Here is a 20,488-nt window from a genome sequence, read left to right as displayed (position 1 = left end):
TTCAACAAATATTTCAACAAATATCATGTACCAGGCTCTGTGCCAAGTGCAGGAGATAAAACAGAGAGCAAATCCCTGTCATCATGAGGCTCATGAGGCAGATGAAGGGACTAGTAAGAAGACAAATAATATAATTAAAAGTATTTCCTTTGTATCATTCATAGATAAGAAACTGGGACGGAGAACACCAGAGGATGGCCGAAGAGCATCTCTCTGAGGAGGGGACCCTCCAAGCCCAAAAGATGAGAAGAAGCTAATAGTCAGAGAGGAGTATTCTAGACAGGAGTGTCCATGTACAAAGGCACTGAGGCAGGAAATCATTTGTTAAAGTCAGGATTGGATCTACCAGTGGGGCCTTGAGTGTGGTGCAGCAAAAAAGTAATTATGAGAGGAGTTTGGAGAAGAAGGCAGAACAAGACACAGAAGATCTTAGAATCATGGTAAGTATTTGGATTTTGACTGTGTAGAGAGCAAAATGGAGGCTCTCATGTCAAGCAGTCTCTCATGTCAGCCTGGGTCAAGCAATGACGCAAGCAGTTCAGCTACTGCAGCTAGGAGATACCGTGGGACCAACGTCAGCTGACTCCCCGGAACTGATGACGAGGAGAACCAGAGCGGGTCTGCAGACACCCAAAACTGATGAATCCCTTAATATAAAGGGAAGGATTTTGGCAGCAAACGGTCACTCTTCAGACCTGACCCAGTGTCTGACCACTTAAAAAAAGGCAACCACCGCGGAAGGCTCTGCCCGTTGGATCTCCCGACAGAACCGAGATCCTTCCCTGCTGGAACATCAGAAGCAGTGAGTGCTGAGAGCAGACCCGGACCAGACCGAGGCCTTACCTCAACTGCGCGCCCCCAGACTGACTTCACGTTTGGTTCATTCACTGCCCGCAAGCTTCTGTTGTCTTGTTCATTGTGTGGCTTGTCTTCTGTCCTGCTCTGTGTGCTGTGGAAGAAGCCACGTTTAATCCCATGGTGAACTGTCATTGAGTTTGGAATCCTGACCCCGCTTTATCATTGTGATTCACCTTTGCTTTATGATTGGATAAAGCTGACATTGTGGAAAGACACAACTCCTGCGTGTGCCTTCATAGCGTGCTCCTGACAAACTGTAATGGAAGCAATGGGGAGCTTTTAGAAGAGACCTGAGGTCATAGGATTTTTAAAGGATCATATTTGCTGTGAGTGAACGCATTGGAAATGAGCAAGAATCGAAGTGGGGAGAAGGGTCATAAGGCTGCTGCAGCTCGGGAGATGGTGGTGCTCTGGACAAGGTAGTGGCAATCTTAGCAAGGAGAAAAATGGATGGACACCATATGTATTGGGGAGCTCATGTCAGAAGACTTGTGGATGGATTCGAACAGGAGTGGGAGGAGGAAAGGGAGGAATCGAAATGGTTAGGTGCGTGGAGGTGCCATGGCTGAGAGGGTGGAGCCTGGGGTGTGTGGAGGTGGCCTGCAGAGGTGGTGGTAGCTGATGTGGGAGTACACAGGCAAGACATGTTTGGGCATGTCTGTGAGACTTGTGAGTCCTGGTGTCAACAAAGCCTCGGATGTAGAAGAGTGGAATTCGCAGAGCAGAGGTCTGTGCTAAAGATTAACATTTTAAAGTCACTGGGATAAAAATGGTATTCAAATCATGGCAGAAAGGAGTACAGAGAAGCAAAGACGTCCTGGGAAAGAGAAGCTCCAGTGCTGTGTAAATGTTATGCAAGCAAAATTCTCCTGAACAGCTTCTTGAAGACAGTAACTTTGTTCTTGTAGTCAAATACCTGAGTAGTAGTATACAGTTGGAAAGGGGATACTGACAGCCGAGGTCTAGAAAGCCTGAAGACCTCTAACACTGGAGTGAATGAGCATTTGAAAAGAGGTTATTAGATCATCACGGGGGAATAATTGTCTTTGAGCACAGTGACGTTCTGGAGGTGATTAGATTAGAACTTAGATTGCTTGGAATGGAAAAGTGTGAGGTATATTTACGAATTGCTGTAGAGAATCTAAATAACCACAATTTTAATTCATGAACTAAACATGAATTATTTTTTTAAAGCATACAATCTCAAAACCTTAGAAGAGTGGGGGAACGGCATTTGTTACAAGGAATGCTTCATATTCAGCAGTATTTCTAGTGGCCATGGAGCTTGCTCAGTGAGAGGCATTCTTTGTATTAGGGACTAGGGAAATTATTAACCCCCGCCTCTTGACAGCTAAGGAAATCCCTTCTGAGCTTTTTAGTAAACTTACTTGTCCATGGTTAAACTAGTAAACAGAAAGATTAGACCAGTCATTCCTAACTTCACCTCTAACCAACAAACACCATCTGTTGAACTTACAAACAAAAAAACCAGTCAACTAACCGATCACACGAACAGACAAAAGAACTAAAACAAAAAACACTGGTATCCCGACCCACATTTGGAGATCTTGATTCAACCAGCCTGGGATGAGACCCCACACGTATGTACTTTTCAAAGCTCTCTGAGGTGCTTGTGATGGCTAGATGTGCTGGAGGGGACTTGAACTCAGGCTTTCTCATCGTGTCATTACTTGACTTTTTATCCCCCTGCTAAACTCTCATCACCTCTATTTCCTTACCAACCACACCTCTCACATCTACCCTCTTGTACTCTATCTCTGCATGGTTCTTCCGAAGGAAATTAGACGCCCTTGGCTCACGGTTCATCCTCCCTGATGGCTCCCCCGTCTCTTCTGCCCCTCCCCACTCCTCTGCCACATGGGTGCTGAGGTTCGGCTGTTCACTCTTCTGCTATTCCTCCTCCTTTTCTACCTGATCTCATCCCCTCCAGCTCCCACAAGGCTTTCATGCCAGTGATGGCCAGGCTTATGGCCAGACTGAACCTGACCTCCTGCCTAACACCCAGGACTGTGGAATTTATGATTTATAAAATAGCAAAATGTTTGCACTACAGTGTACCTTAAATGTTTATCTATTAAAAATATGTTGTTCTTTTGAAGTTAATCCAAAATACTGAGGTGGGGGAAGGCAGGGCCAGCAGTCAGTGGACCAGAGCTAATCCGATTACACAGATGTGACAGTTACACCTACGGGTGGCCCTATAATTCCCATCTCCTAGTATCTCTGTCTTTGTGTAATTCCCTCCCCTTGAGTGGGAGTGAGACCTGTGACTTGCTTCAAACAGAGTAGAGCAAGTGAAAGGATTTTACAAATGTGATTAGGTTAGCTAAGTTAAAGCTGACCAGGCTGCATGGGCCTGAGCTAATCAGATGAGCCTGTCAAGAAGGCCTAGGCTTCTCTGAAGCAGACTTCACATAGCAGAAACACTCTTCCATTGCTACCTTCGAAGAAGCAAATTACTAAGAGTGCTATAGCCACAAGGAAGTGAAATGTCTACAACCTGAGGGAGCTTAGAAGTGAACCCTCCCCTACTTGAGCCTCCAGATGTGAACACAGAGCAACTGCCACCTTGATTTCTAGCTTGGTGCTAGACCCTTAACCCACATATATGGTTTGTTTGTAATAGTTTATTCCTCAGCAGATCGCACAGACACCATGTTGAAAGCGGAGATCCTGCATCTTGGTTACCCCTGATTTGGGCTCCTGTGGTCACTGACCAAAAGCTACTTACGGCAGTGAGAAGAGCACATGAGACAGGCATCAGTAAGACAGAACTGTGTGTGTCCATGACCTCCAGTGGCGCTGGCACTGAGCAGAGGAAGAACAGAGTTCTTCTAGACACTGATGGTGAAAAGTTTTCAACATGGGCAAACGGAAAATGTGATTGCTGTAGAATATGCTGTTGACCAAATCAATAGTTTGTATACTGAAGGCGGAATAATTTTCTTTTTGTGATTGGAGTCAACCTAATTTTGTTCTAGCGATAAAGGTAATTGCAGAATCATAGGCTTTCCTGAGGATAATGTTCACTCTGAAGAGGGTCAATGTTCACAGATACTTTGTCGTCTTGACTTACAATAGTATTCTAATCAATTAGCCAGTGAAGTAGGGGTTTTGTTCAAATATGCAATGCTATTACGAGGGAGATTTCATGAACACAACAAAATGTCTCAAGTACACAAATACTTAAGTACACACAGAACTCTTAGTATGACACAGAAGACCTCATTTAGAGATAGCCCAAGCCTAAAATTTGGTACCAAGTTAGTCATTGCTGGGGAAATATGTGGCTTAGTGTTACCTTCTTCTCTGTGTTAAAATTTCAAGCTTTGCAGTAAGCCACAGCTAAAAAGTTTGAAGTCCGTGTTTGAAATAAACAGTTCCCCTTCGGATAATAGGAAAAGGAAAAGGCATGGTAGGAAGGCATAGAAGGTCTGGTTTGTTACTGAATCTTTTGAATGGTGCTGGTAAGTTAATGGATAGTGATAGTAACAGGGAAGGTGATTTTTCTTGAAAGTAAGGGAACCGCCTGGGGAAGTGGGAGATTTGATTCCCGTGGTATCAGAGCTGGTGGAGATGTTACAGATTACTTAATACTACCCATTCGTCCTAGGATCCAAATTCAGAGATATGAAGATACTAAACTCACCTGCCAACGAAGTGGTAGAGAAAAGGGATTAAATCCACACTCACCAAATTCTCTGATATTCTACTGTACTGTATTGTCTTGTTTCCTTCACTGACACCTCTGAAGAAGATAGATTTCTTGTGACTTTTGGAGACCTGCAGTCACTGAAGCTGGCTAGAATTATTGGTTCCACACAAACTCAGCTGCATTACATGATAGAATACAACTGTCCATATGCTAGTCAGCCTTGATGACATTAATGACTTAAAAAAAAAAAAAAGCAGCTCTGGACTGTCTCCTTGGGGAGAAACCAATGGCACATGGGCCACATTTAACCCTTCACCAAGTTTGTAAGTGGCCTCCTTTCTGGAGTTTTGGGAACTTGCTCATCTTACAGATGAGGAAACCAAGGTCCAGAAGGGGCTAAAACTCAGGCAAGTCCAGGCCCAGATCTAGGTCCCTGGCTCTGCGCTGATTGAGAACTGTAAGCACTTACTGGCTAGGTCTGGCCGACAGAGGAGGATAAACGGATTGGTTTGGGCTTGCTTGGCGGATGGCTAGAAGCCAAAGTTAGATCTAATGCATTTAGTCTTGGAAGCACAAAACGAAACATTGATTGCCTGGTGGTATAAGAGTGGGGGAGGTTGTTTTCTAAATAAGGTTGAGGCTCTGCTTGCTACAGATGCTGCCAAGAAGTGGACTGAGAAGTACAATAAATAATTCCTTGAAGATAACTTCTTCCACTTTAAAGATGGGAAGCAGTGGTTAGAAGTGTGGTGACTACCTAAATTTAATTCCTGGCTCAGTAACTTACCAGATATGTGACGTAGGGCAAGTTACTCAATTTCTCCAAGCTTCACTTCCCTGATCTGTAAAATGGGGATAATACTGGTACTTACATAATTGTTAGGACAAAATGAAAAAGTCACTAAGAGAAAAGTACATGCTCCATGATGTTAGACATGAGTATATTCCAATTAATAATGAAAAAAAACCTGTCTTACATGATATAATAGTGAATTACTTGAAATACACTTAACCTTTTGAAATTTAATAGTTTGCCTAGTTAAGGAATGAAACATTTCTGTCAAAAGTATGTATTATTGATCAAGAAAATCTGTTCAAAATATAGCATTATATTCAAATACAGCAGTATATACTAGGGGTAAGTTTCTAAAATGCTAGTCTTCTTGACTGCTCTCCTTCCCACAAAAAATCCACCTCGGTAATAAACACTAAGCACAGGTGCAAATACTGTATTCCCTCTTTTTAAAAAAGAATGTATGCGTGGGGGGGGGGGCTATGAGTGTGTGTGTGATGTATGTAATTTGGTAAATGTGCCCTCCAGATATTTTTATTTTTCCTTTGGTCTTTTACAAAAGAAAGATATGCAAAACATCCTCAAATATACTTAGAGCCACATCGTAATAACTGGTCATAATGATGATCTTAAAAGTTTATATAAATATTTCTGTTTCGAATTACAAGATACCCCAGGACATGAGAGTTACTCTTTTGTTTAAAAACAAAAAAGCACCAAAAACCCAACCTACTCTTGATCCCATCAAAAACAAAAAACCCACATTCTCCAAGGTCTCTGGAAGGTTACTGAACTACAACTACCAACATTAGTTTCCTCAGAAAACCAAGATATGGTGGTACTGCTCAGTGGAGGGCCAGTGCAAAGACAAAGGGTTCTTTTTAATAAGGTGAAAGTATTTTGTCACTTAAAAGTTTTTGAAAAGCACTGGGAAAATGTGCATGCAAGTAACTGAAATGTCATCTGTGAAACAGTTACAACCACCAAAATAAGGAAGGCTTATTTTTCTATTTTACTTCAAAAGGAACAAATAAATTGGTCACCAGTCTTTGATAAGTTCTGGATTTGCCACATCTCCAGAAACCGTACAAATGGATAGTTCTTTTGTTTTACTTCAATTATTTATAACATGTATATCACATAAGGCAAATTCACTTCATGCTTTACTTAGTAAAATGGAAAAAAAAGCTTTCTCCAAAATTGGCACTAAAGTTGTTAAGTTCTTAATAGCAAGGAGATACATCCAACTAAAAGCAGAATGAACACAGTCGTAATACAAATCAAATCAAAATTATTTCCTTTATATCATCAGCAATGAGTAACTCCAGAGGTAGTATGGCAGAAACGAGCATGGATCCTATCAGGTCACAACCAATGAAGAAATTAAATTTATTTTTTTCTGTGGTTTTGACCATAAATTGCTTTACACATTTAGGACCTGAATAAAAACCACTCTCAGCAGAAACCTTGGCCCATTAATTCAACTGACATATCAATTTACAACTTTCAGGACTGCAGATATAAAAAATGTAAAGTATAAAATTATGTAAGTTTGAAATGGTTTTAATCATATTCATTAAAAATATTTACATTTCCCAGTACTTACTTGACAAAACCCCCTTGCAATATATTTCTACTCTAAACTTTTATTTATAAAATGAGGCTCATTTATGAGATTTCAATGAATGTTATACTGCAAATTGCTTACATTCCGTAAAATATTTTAAGAACTTTTCATATCAAAGGTAGTTTATATTGGATTATCTGAAACCCAATAGTGCCCACAGATGAGCTTCTTATAATTCTTTTCATTAATGCTTGGAAAGCACTGTGAAAATGAAAAGTGCTGTTAAGTGCTATCATCTCCCTTAAGTTTTCACTTACGCTGTGTGCACATTGTGAAATAAACACATATGCAGCATGTCCATGTTTTGATATGTATTTTTATTTCCCTGCAGTTTTCACTTATCAAGAACAAGTAACAGGGAAAGTTGTCTGAACTAGTGCATAAACAAACATTCTGAAACACCACTACACGTATCTAATTTACAAGAACCGTATAAAAAAAGTCACTAAAACACTACACTATGAAGGTGTCCAACGCTTACAGTCAGACTTTTTCCAACCCGTTACTTGCCTTGTAGCCACAGGAAAACTCTCCAAAATTGAAAAGACAATCTTGCCACAACCCTCCCCCCCTCCCAACACCTGGGATGGCTCGATATCTAGACTTCCAATAATTATTGCAATGATATGATGCAATACATACCTGGTAAAATATCCTTTATGTGGTGTGTTACAGTTTTAAAGCCAGTTAAAATATGCAGTCTTCAGATAAAATGTAATCCTTGAAAAATTTTCTTATCTGCACAGTTTAAATGTGCTAGATGCATAATTTTTCCTAGTCCGTTTTTCCTGTGTAATTATTTTTTATAAACTGGTATTATAAATAGAAATATACATTCAAAATATATGGAAAAGTGAGTTACTACATTAAATTTGCATGTATCGATCCATCCCTTTCCCCTGCACAGTAATAGAAAATACTATTTTGCCTTGAACTTCATATTTGACAGTGAAATGCCACTAGTATTTACCAAAAAGTCCATCTAGTCAAATTGTGAAACAAAATGAACCAAGTGAAAACTTTACAGTTCCTTTAGAAAAAAATTACAAGAATTTCATTTCCTAGCTATGAATCTTTAACTTTTTAGACACAAAGTTGGATTTATTTTTACAAGATACAAAATGTAAACATGGCAAAATAAATAGTTAAAACAAGTGATGCAGGATCCCATTTCATGCTCATGATCCCATTAAAGAATTATTTTTTAAAATCCATTCAGTTGCAAATTCAAGTGCAAAAGCATGATGATGAATATCTACTATTCAAGTAACAGAAATAATATTGATGATACAAATAAACTATTTTACAAGGTAGTGATTTTCCCAATTTTACAAAATATACATCATATATCGATTTAATATCCGATATACTGTAGTCCATTTAGGTCCATTGTTACGCTCCGTGATCCACAGAGTGTCGCCTTTTGCATTCAGCTGGAATATGAATGACTGCACACCATCAGCACAGGTCAAAAGCCACATGTTTTAGGTTATGTCACTTCCATAGCTACTGTTGTCTCTGCTATTCCATTTAAGCCCAATCTTTCAGGTTCATGGTTCTCTCTAAAAAAAGGCAAAGAGTAAAAATAAACATGAATGCTCTCTAGAATATGATATTATCAGTATTTACAGACACTTTTTATGTAACTACAACACGTATTTCACAAGAATAGTTCCCATTTTTATCATTCCTATACAGGAATGAGGACAAGTTTTTTTCAGGTAAGAAATCCTATTAATTCCTAATTACTTGATTATAACTGTTTACTTAGGAAACAGTAATTTGACATAATATTTCAGTAGAAAGAAGCCAATGACAAGCTACTCATGAAATGTAACACAAGACCATCCAAGTTTTTTACAACAGATGAAGCATATAATGCTCAAAAAGAATAATCATTAGAAGCACAGTATTACCTACTTTCCACTATAGTTTAATTTTATAGGTTTAAGGTCATGTAGTTATTAATTCATGCACCTCAACTGTTTTCTGATTCACCATTCTCATGTATTAGTATCACAGAAAGAAATATAAAAACATACCCTGAAATACATTATCACAGATTTAGCTAATCCCAGAATATTCTCAATTTTAACATATACATAGAATAACTTACTTTCCCTTTGTGTATAATACTGAAGGGAACACAACAACTCCTCTAACCTTCCCAACTGTCTATGCTACAAAAAAGTAACAGAAGACTGAAGCTTCTAAAATATTTTTTGATGTATTTTTGGGGGGTCTGATGGTTTTCAATTTGATGTTTTTTTCCCCCCGTTTTTTATACTTGCGGTTGGCATTTAAACATCCTACTAGTGACCTCAAGCAAAACAGTCTAAGTCACAGAGCTCTACATTAAGCAGATCTCAGTATGTGTTAAAAAAGCAAGTCAATAAGGGGACATCTATTGCTTGGGCAGTAAAAAAAAAAAAAAAAAAGTCTTTTTCCTCCCACAGTATAGCCAGCAGAGAGGGATGGAACGGTACAGGAAACACACACACACACACACCTCGCTATGCTGCTGATGGCACTGCTAGGAGTAACCTTTGGCACTCTGTCCATACTGGCAGCAACTGTGGCAAGTTTTAAGGCTGTTGGCGATGGTGCTGAAGTCCGTGTATTGATATGCACATTGACTGGAGAAACAACACTGACATTATTGAGGTGCACTGCATTTGTCAGGCAGGAATTGTTCATGGGAAGTGTCTGAGGACTGCTTGTGCACAATGCTGGGATTAAGTGGTTTGTAGTGGTGTGGCCAACTGTCCTTACAAGTTGTACAGCGGAAATCCCTGGGCTGGATGATAAAGCCATATTGGTGGAGTATAACGTTTTAGAGGTTCCTGAAGGAGGAAAGGAAAATAATTCAATTCATATCATGAGACATTAATTAAACTCTCAAAAAATCAGGAGTTTAATAAAAAGTGCAAACACTGGTATACTAATTAAAGACCAAGTTAATTTTCCACATATTGGCCTCTCCAAAGAGAGTTCCTGATCACAACATACTTACCTGTTACCACCCCAAAGACAGATCTTTCTATTGGCCTGCATTAAAAGGCTTTACAAAGTATTCTGCTGCATCCCTATTTGGAAAGTAGGAAATCGCGGGGCAGAGAGGTCCTCTCTGGAGGTTGAGAGCATGTGGAAATGACAGTTGAATTCTATCAGAATTTACACATGCAAGAAGAAATCAGTAAGGAGAGGCAATCAGGATCATATGTAGATCTAAAAGCAAGTGGAAAAGCCTAGGGTCTGAGTAGTAGTTGAAGGCTGATAGGAACAGCAAGTCATTGAGGACTCAGGGTAGTAAGAAGCAGACAAGGTTCCAGAGCAATACTGTATTTCAAGGGGAGGAGTCAGAGAAAGCAGTCTGATGAGTATGTGCTAGTGGGATGGTAAACCCAATTTCAAACCCCGGATCAACCTGGATTGCATTTTGCCTTTTTATCACTGCATGGATTAATTCCATGGTGATGGTTAGCGATTAGCTCAATATGTTTCCTAAGATGTGAGGCAACTGATAGTACATGAATAAAACTAGGCAGGGTGGAAGTGCTACACAGGAATGTATCTAGTGGGTGCAGGAGGACAGGGAAGCAGGCTCTATGTGAATTCTAGAAAACATTCAGCTATTCCATGACACCTATCCATAAAAATTCTGAAGAGTCCTGACTGACTTCTTGTACAATGCTTTCCTCTTGCATTTAAATAAAAGCCATATCCCAAATCAGTGAGTTACAATTTTGAGCTAATAAAGTACCACACGAAACCACAGGCTTACCTGAAGGCTGGACAACACCATTTATGTTGTTGTGGCCAGTGTTCTGTTCCTTGGCTACCTCACCGCGACTCGGAACAGGTGCGCTGACCACTGCGGATGCAGCAAAGTGGGCGCTGGCTGAGTCAAGTGTTTTAGACATACAGTCAGAGGTGCTTGAGCCCTGTAAGATAAACGAAATTAAACTCTCAATTTTTCAGATGTGATTTCATGAACGTGACTATTTAAAGAAATGGGCAAACCAAAAGGCAGTTGCCTTTTTCATCTTGAATAGTTAGAGGTGTTTAGATTAAGAGATCTAGGACTCCACAGACTATTTTTGGCATATGAAAGCAGGGAAATAAATGACTAAAAACTGGGAAGAAGCAACTATTTTGGAGAACTAGGGAATTAAAAACCTCAAACCTTTAATAGTCTACTGATTTCTCCAGTAAGTGTTAACGAAAGCCTTTAAAAATACCTGACAATCTAGATACTATGGAAAACATGAAATCAAAGGAACTAACCATCATTTTTGTCACAATGTAAGAACATGTCTGGCCTAAACCTGCAGCAGGCTAGCAACCCAAGAGATTCAGAAAAAGCAAACAAAGTTTAATGGCCATTCCTCCTGATTCTCTATGAAACTGGTCGGCTGTTAATAACAGCCAATAGCTCTAAATTTGTGGGACAGTCCCAAATCCACCTGGATGCTAGAGGAGTGCTGAGGGGTCCTGATGTCACTGAGATTTTCATGTTGTTGGATTCAGGATTTCCAAGGTTAGCGTATTTAGTGATCCCCTGAGAATGAATTGAACTTCCATCAGCAGACGCTGGCCTAAGAGATCTCACAGAATACAACGAAGACTGAGCTCATCTCAGTTATTCCTTCAGAATTACTTTTGGAATTATGAAGCAACAAAACTTAAGACCTAAAACACTAGATGTCTTTCTTTCAGATGGCTCAAATTTGAAACATACTTTTCAATTAGTTTTATTTTTAGTGGCTTAAACAATAGAACCTTATCCTCATACAGTTCTGGAGGCCACAAGTTCAAAGTAAGTCTTACAGGGCTCATATCAAGGTGTTTGCAGGGCTACTTTCTTTTGGCAATTACAATATCATGAGGTATTTTTATTCTTATCCCTAGTGTATTCATTTAATCATGCCTATGGAAAACTTCACCTGGTGGCAATTTTTTTCTTCAGGGGAAAGTGATTCAAAGAGACAAGGGGCTATGTTGTTTAGATTTACTGCACAATTCAAGGGAATTACCTCTTAGCCCACGGGGCACATCCATATGGCACTTAAACACACAGTTTAAGAAGGGGGTGGGAAAGTTATATTCTTGGGGAAAAAAAAAAATAGGGCGCCTGGGGGGCTCACTGGTTAAGCGTCTGCCTTCGGCTCAGGTAATGAACCCAGGGTCCTGGGATCAAGCCCCTGAACTAAGCTCCCTGCTCAGTGGGGAGTCTGCTTCTCCCTCTCCCTCTGCCCCTCCCCCCAACTCGTGCTTTCTAATAAATAAAAAAAGAAAAAACTAAGTTTTGAGGGCTGTAGGGGTGGGGATGATAGTTCTAAGAGCATATAATTCCTTCCACAAATTCTCAATAACTCTTTAAAACAACATAGTTTCTTTCCTAAATTACAAATACCTTATTTGACTCTAGTACTTCCTTTATTTTATCAAGGTTATCCTCTGTGACTTGACTAAAATTGAACAAAACTATGTAATTATGAAAGGGGAAAAAAAAAACATAATCATGATGAAAAGACAAGCTTACCTGTGCTTTTGGATGTGTCTGTTGCGAGGAATGCTGAGACTGCTGTTTCTGCTGAAGCTGAGCAAGCTGCTGCCTTTGCATCTGAACTAACTGCTGTTGATGTGTCTGAAACTGCTCTTCTGTGATACCCCCTGTTACTGGTAAAGGACACTCATTTCAGAAATAAGTATGTTTTAAAGTACTTTTAACAACACAAGTAGAATACAATATAAAGTGATTGCATAATTAAGATGAAAAGCAACTGCAAATCATATATCTGCAAGAACCCAATAAAAAGCCAAAGTGGTTTATGCTAATATCCATGATCTTCTAATGTCACATGCTAAAAAAGTTCCTATATGTAGTGTTTACTGTATAACATGGTTCTAACATGAAGATTCTAACCATTTATTCAGACTTAGTGTCTTTGAGATCACTCTTAGTTCACTATATCGTGGTAACTATATAATGAGAAAAACTTTGCTTTTTATTACTATAAACAATAATAATGATTAAGTGATAGCCTTAAGTAAGAAAGCAGGACCATCTGGAAGACTATAAATGATCCTTATTTCTGGTTTCCATTTAGGACATTTTCTCTGATTACAAATCAGAGTAGAGGACAAAGATGTTCATCTAGTATAACCATTAACTGAGTTTTAAGCCAATAGATTTGCTAAATGCTAAATGCTAAAATGCCTTAAGTTAAACCCAAAATATAAAAATAAAAATTTTAAGTTAAACGCAAATATAAATATGGGCTAGAAATCAGAGAATTGTTCAGAAAATTAAAGGCAGACTGTATCCTCCGATGTAATCAATTATGCTCTGTTAACAGAAGTTAGTAGATTTCAAGTAAAAATAAGACATCAAAAACTTTTGTTTACAAGATTAGCTAAGAAAAAGTTATACTAAGAAACATTTTTCTTCACTTTCATTCACTAATTTTCAAGTAGATCACTGATAAATTGACTTGAGGACACAAAACTATTTCCATAGTAGTACATTATCAAAATCAAGAAATATTAAGTCCCATCAGAATACATCTACTACTAGAGTAATTTTGCTCTACTTTTCTTCATTGCTTTCTTTGCTCTCTCCCAACTATTTCTTTCAATCAGCAAGTATTTACTATATACGATGATGCAGAGTGCTACCTTAAGAGTTAAGAGAATACAGGGCAAAATAAACTAAAAGGGCCCCCGCTATAAAGTCCTGCTGTGTAGCTGGAAAGAAAAGATACATAAAAAGAAATACCAACTAATATGAGTCAACCTTTAAATGCAATTGAGCAATCAAATCAATAGGACCTAAAGGGGTTTGGCTAGAAGACTACACCCTCAACCTAGGTTACTTAACTAGCCCCCCACCCCCAAGTTTTCCATTTGGTACAATTACAAATCAGAAATTTTAAAAAATGTGATGGTAATACAGCCTATTTTCTATGAAAAGGGAGTTAGGCCCCAGAGATGGACAAAGCATTAGATATGCTTTCATTTCTGTTCTGCAACATTATCATTAAAATTTGTACTGGACTATGAAGGAAAAACAGTTCTTAGATAGCAATTTTATTTTTAGAAGAGTAAAAGACCTGGGGCTACGATAGTGCTCACTCTAAAATTTTAATATTACCTGTATTTTTGAAGTACACATTAGTTATCTTACTGAATTACCAACAAAATCAAATGTTTTTCTTTGTTTGCACATGTTAAATTCACTGCAAGTGTTCTATTTTTAAATGAAAACAATATTTTTAATTCTAAGTTTACAATCTTCAAAATCAAATGAAAATGTGAAGTATTCATGAATTTCCAGCTGTTTGAAAACCTTGGGAAAGAGATGAAAAATAGTTTATTAGATAAAACGCAGGAAGGAAAAATCTTAAGTTAAACCCAAATAAATCTGTTTAAAGTCTTATGTGTATAGTGTGCCAATTCAAATGAAATGGACTTGGAATCTGGTGTTAGCATGGTCTACTCCCTCAAATCCAGCATTATGTTCATCTACAGCTAAGTTTTTTTGTTGTGGTGAAAAGGTGGGAGGTTACAGTGATTAAGTGAGGAATAAACCAAATTAAGTGACTATACTTTTAATGGCTATTTCAAAACTGAGAGAGAAATGAGAACATTGAGAATCTTCTTCTCCAAAATCTTTTAATTCAGAAAATCATGAGTGAGATAGAAATCTAATTCAGAATAACTATATACCTAAATTAGTAGAAAGTTCCAAAGCACTTTTTAATTAAAAAAATTACTTTCGGTTGGTAATCCATGACTAACAAAGTATTGCCAACTATAGGTGTTCTACTTGCTTTTTATGAATGGATGATGATTTACATATAAATTAAAAAGGAATGCTGATAAGATTGCCTCTTTTGCGGAAGAGAGGATATGTCTACTTACTGCCCTGTCCTGTTGAGACCATTAATTTGCTCAGGAACCCCATCCTTTTCCCCATAGAAAACTCATTAAAACCCCAACAACACTCAATCCAAATTACTCAAATTAATGTTCAGTGTTTCCTAACCTTTTTAAACCTAGGCTAACTTTGATGCCAAAAATTTCATCCCTGATCCCATTACTGGTTGGGAATGACTGATATAAACTCAATTTAATTCTATAATATGGTAATGCTTTGAAAATGACATTTATTTTTTTTTCTCTTCCCCTCAACTCAGTCTTAGCATGTTATATTCATTCTTGACATCTAATTCTTTCTTTACTATTAAGTTTTGTGCTTGAAAAGAAGCTGATGCTCCTCATTCAGAATTTTCTAGAGCATTGTTTAGTATTATTTTAACTCTTTAGACAAAAAGAGCAATTAGTAATTGTGGCACAGAATTGGTACACATACAAAACACCCTTTCATTTTGTTAGGGTGAACGGAAAGTGGTAAGAACTGTACTATTTTAATGGCAGAGGCACACTGGTGAATTTTCATCCTTAGGGTTGACTTAATGGTAGGTAGAGGTAAGTAACTTGGTAGGTAATTTAAGAGTTCTTTCTCTACTGATTATCCTTCCTTTCATAAATTACTCAAATACTTTGACAAGAAATTTATTTTGTACACTGATTTGCAGTCATCAAAAGGCAAATGTTAAAACACGTCAGGAAAAGGTTGCAGTTATAGTGTGAAGAAATCTGTTTAGAAATGAGATAGAGAAGAGGGGACCCAGCCTTGGGGGGGGGTGGGGCTGTAGAGGCAAAAAGGGGACTTGGGAACATACAAAACAGAAACCAATCTGCTTCTCCTGCTTAGGGCCAAGCCAAGTTCTTTCCACTAGTTGCTCCTAAGTTGCTAGCATAAAACTGAAATTTATGTTGGTCATAAATCTACGCTCTCCCACCCCTATAAGTCCTGTCAGTTTAAAAGTAACCACAAGGGCGCCTGGGTGGCTCAGTTGGTTAAGCGACTGCCTTCAGCTCAGGTCATGATCCTGGAGTCCCAGGATCGAGTCCCGCATCGGGCTTCCTGCTTGGCAGGGAGTCTGCTTCATCCTCTAACCCTATCCCCTCTCAGGTGTTCTCTCTCTCTCATTCTCTCTCTCTCAAATAAATAAAATCTTTAAAAAATAAAAAATAAAAATAAATAAAAAAAATAAAAGTAACCACAAATCTGACTGTTTTGTGAAGGAAGCAATAATTCACTAATCTAGATAGATGGGAAATGTCCTTTTACCGGAGTAAGAAGTTTTCCAAATCTCTGTGGTTAATACATGATAAAATATGGATACACATATTATAGAATTTTCCTCTTTATATATGCAAATACATCATTCTATACATTAGTGGTGTATTTGCATTTCTAAATATTTTGTGTATATAACCAATAGTCTGTTTTTCACTAAAGCCCCTAAACTTTCTGGCTTTTTTTTTTTTTTTTTTTGTATCTGGCTCATTACCCATCTAAGATTTATCAGCTGCTTTACTCACCAGATGAATCCATGTATTTTTTGTTAGAATACTTGTCACCATCCTTGGAATGTTGATTCTGATTTCAAAAGTCCTAGGCATTCCTCATTTCATCTTTCACCTTTCAGGTACGTGGTTCCTGTATAGTGGTCTGTTAGGCTGATTCCTTATTAGCTTTCCCTCTCATATTCTGACAGTGATCCATCAAAAATATACTCAAGGTATCTCCACTATATTTTACACTGGTTTAATAATTCTAAACCCCTAGATCACTGTTTCTTAAACATGGGCCCACAGAAGTATTCTTGAGTATGTGGGAAATCTTTACATGTATTTGCTAACTTTTGTTTTGTTGATAAACTAAGAAGAAAAATCTAATAGAAACACATTCTGGATCTTCTGGATGACCATCTCACAATAGAGTATGAACATATGATTTTTTGTGCTTGTGTGTGCCTTTTTAAAATTATTTTTAATGCAGTGTTTCTCTAAGTGGGCTAGTACAATCTGTATTCTTGGGAAGCTATGGATTTTTTTAAACACTAGCCTAGACCAAGTTTTCATAGTTTAATGAAGAACATCTAATATGGTAGTAAAGATTATCTAAAAGTCAAAATGAATATATATTATCCAGTATATCTTCATCTACAGGGTAGGTCTTTGTTACAAAAGTCTTAATATATGCTTTATTGAAGCAATGCTGACTATATGCATTTTTGTTTTAAAAGACAGATCTGGGGCTGACGGGGGTGGGGAAGACAGACAACCTATTTTAAACTTTGTAGGTCTTACAGAGGAGTCAGGTGAAACTTCACATAAACCATCGGAGCTACTGTGAGGATAAATCTTTCAATCCTTGAAAGTTGACATTATTTGTCTAGGACTATACATATCCTATAATGTAACTCTCACAGTTAAAGGCAAACTAATGAATAGACTGCAAAACTGTGGGGGTACAAAGGGTGAAGATGGGAGGTGAAGTCAGGGATGAAGGGTGAGGGGATGAAGAATGAGGAACAAATGAAATGTGAAAATAAAGACCCATTTAGGGGGTGCCTGGCTGGCTCAGTTGCTAGAACATGTGATTCTTGATGTAGGGGTTATAGGTTCGAGCCCCACATTGGATGTAGAGATTGCTTAAAAATAAAATCTTTAAAGACCCATTTAAACTTCTGATATCCAACCTAAATAGTTACAACTGAAATTTCAGTATTATTTCCTTTAGTAGTCAAACTAAAATATTTTAATTCCTGAAATCTGAATCTATTTCTCACACCTCTGGAAGCAACCCTAAGTCAAAAATGAATCCTCGTGAGTACCTTAGCCAGTTGTGAAAATGTAGTTTTACCTATTCAAAAATTTTCACACTTGCAAACATTTTATGGCAATTTAAGAAAGAATGGGAAAAGAAACTGAAAAAATTTAAAAATCAGGAATTTCTCTTGGAAAACTGTCCAAAATGCTGATGTTCTTACAAATTGGTAATGTTAAGATATTTGCAGCTGGTCAAAAAGGCTGCTGGTATCTATTCAATATACGAAGACAAATGAGGGGGAAAAAATACTCATTGCAACCATGCATTAGTCAAAACCAAGGTTAAATGTAAATTAATCCAGCTCTTCAAGTCTGAACAAGCAAAGCTTCCTTCCTTCCTTCTTTTCTTCATATTAAAAGTAATCTCTACACCCAAGGTGGGGCTTGAACTCACAACCCTGAGATCAAGAGTCACATGCTCTACCAAACTGAGCCTGCCAGGTGCCCCAAGCAAACCTACTTTTAGATGTGCAATACATTTTCTTAAGTTCTGGTTTTAAGAACAACAGCTCAAAAGAATAAATAAATCTGCAGTTTCAAATGACTAAAAACTTTATCATCTAGTTATATAAAGAATGTAATCCTTGCCATGTGCTGTAAACTCCTTGAAAGGATTATTGTCTTGTAAAACTGCAACTCTTAAACACTTAACATAGTGCTTTGCATATAATAATTCCAAATAATTATGTGTGAAATTAGTTTTCCTTGGTTATTCACTTGCCACGTTCAGCACAATCTATCTTTCCTTTCTCTGCCCTGCTTCTATTCTTTGAGAAGACTATTCCAACTAAGAAAACAGATCTTACTTAATAGTTAATAAGACATGTGTCTTTGCTTTAAAATGAAGTCTTCAGTTTTAGTTCTTCTAATACCTAGGACATACATTTCAATTTGTTTTAAGTCCTTTAAGTATGATATCAAAAGTAACAATTAGAATATATTTAGGACACAGGGATTATGACTTGAAAAATATTAACTAGGTTATTAACAACATAAAATTCTTTGCCACTAGCCCTCAAGTTCCAGTGTTTTTAAGAACTAAAAAACTTGTGATATAAATAAACATTACTGTCAAGTGTATCAGATTTCTATTTCTGATTAAACCCTTTCTTTGTTCCGATTTCCCAGCTGTGAAACAGAAAATTCAGTACTTAATAATTTGTCTAGCTCAGTGATACACTCTGTAAGGTAAAAATATGGTCCTGTGTCAGTCTTGTTACTCTTAAAGACAAACACACTCTCATGACCAACTCCACAAAGAATAAGCAGAAGACAACAGTACTAAACAAGGCATAAAGATTAAAAGAAATAAAACAGATGAGGGTTCAATTCAATTTATCTATGTCCATCAAACATAAAACTACCAACTTTCTAAAAACTCCTACCATCCTTCTCTTTAAGTTGATGAAGGAATTCCTATCAATATTTACTGAACTGTAATGGAATTCACTGAAATTATCTAACCAGAACTAAGAGGACTATGTAATGAATAGAACTGGTACAAATGGGTACTTAAAATTGTCACAGCTTTTCAACTGTTTACAAAAATGCTGTTAAAAGACTTGTTCCATTATGCATTTATATACCTGTGCCTAGTATTTTGAAACAAAACAAATGTATTTAAAAAAACAAAACCAAACCAAAAACCCTGTGGCCTCAATGATTAGAGGATCACAGCTGAGAAGGAAAATGTCAAACAAAATCCTTTACTCTAGCAACAGAATTAAATATATATTTGAAAATTTCTATTTAAAAACTGATTCTGGGATGCCTGGGTAACTCAGTCGATTAAGCACCTAGATGGCTCAGTTGCTTAAGTGACCTTTGACTCAGGTCATGATCCCAGGGTCCTGGGATTGAGCCCCACACATCAGGCTCCTTGCTCAGCGGGAAGCCTGCTTCTCCCTCTGCCTGCCGCTCCCCCTGCTTGTGCTGTCAAATAAGTAAATAAAATCTTTAAAAAAACAAAACAAAACACTGATTCTAATGTAGCTTAGTTGTTGTTTAAATCTTGAAATTTGTCAAAGAAAGAAGGAAATGGCACTATGTTGAGAATACTAAAAAATTGAGACAGGATATATTATACAGACCAAAAAGACTATTTTTTTTTATCTTAGGGGAAAGGTAAAAATTAAAAAACTTTACTGTCTATGATGTTAACATCACATATTTGTCACTTAAGTTACCTGAAAGGTGCCTGTGTGCCTAAGATACTTTAAATGCTTATTTTATGCTGATGTATTATGATAGTGTCATAAAATTCTAGAGCTAATTATTACAGAATTATTTAAGTTATAGTAAGTTATATTCTGGATCAATACATCTAGAGTAATGATGACATAACAATATACACAACCTATGCATATTTTCTGGAAGAGTCAAGTCAAATCCTTTTGGAGTTTACTGGGAAGGTACAATAGAAAGCTGGCCATGTTCAAGCTGAGATGAAATGTAAAATCATTTTTTTGGTATGGTACACATTGTTAGAGAAGAAATTCAATCTACTATCAAATCTAATTATAAATGCCTACACTGAAATGTTTTTAAACTGCCCTTTTGGCAAAAATTATTTTGAGTAATTTTTGATACAGAAATTCCAATTCAGCTAAGTAATTTGAACACTGTCATGGGGTTGGCTGAAAAAAAAAAAATCTGACTTAATATTTGTCAACTTCCTACCTTTAGATTTCTAATAAGCTTGCCACCACAAATCATATTTGGTATTTATCTATTTCAGCTTCAAAAGCTCATTAAACTTCACAGATTCATGAACTTTATATAATGG

General features: G+C 37.3%; 1 protein-coding gene across 3 annotated transcripts in view; it reads right to left on the bottom strand.

Annotated features, from left to right (window-relative positions):
- Positions 1-7,252: 7,252 nt before the first annotated feature.
- Positions 7,253-20,488, bottom strand: part of EPC2 (enhancer of polycomb homolog 2) — a 123,745-nt gene continuing 110,509 nt past the window's right edge. For 2 of the 3 annotated variants that reach the window (XM_021702801.1, XM_021702802.1), the window contains 4 exons: positions 12,500-12,636; positions 10,739-10,898; positions 9,464-9,797; positions 7,253-8,516 (listed from right to left, as the gene is read on the bottom strand). In XM_021702801.1, coding sequence (XP_021558476.1) covers positions 8,444-8,516; positions 9,464-9,797; positions 10,739-10,898; positions 12,500-12,636 — 704 coding nt within the window. In that variant the 3' untranslated portion in view covers positions 7,253-8,443. The remainder of the gene's footprint in view (positions 8,517-9,463; positions 9,798-10,738; positions 10,899-12,499; positions 12,637-20,488) is intronic. The other variant, XM_044913641.1, reaches the window with a different exon arrangement.

This window comes from Neomonachus schauinslandi, chromosome 3 (genome assembly GCF_002201575.2).
Source record: "Neomonachus schauinslandi chromosome 3, ASM220157v2, whole genome shotgun sequence".
Classification (NCBI taxonomy): Eukaryota; Metazoa; Chordata; class Mammalia; order Carnivora; family Phocidae; genus Neomonachus; species Neomonachus schauinslandi.
This window is presented reverse-complemented; position numbering and strand designations above follow the sequence as displayed.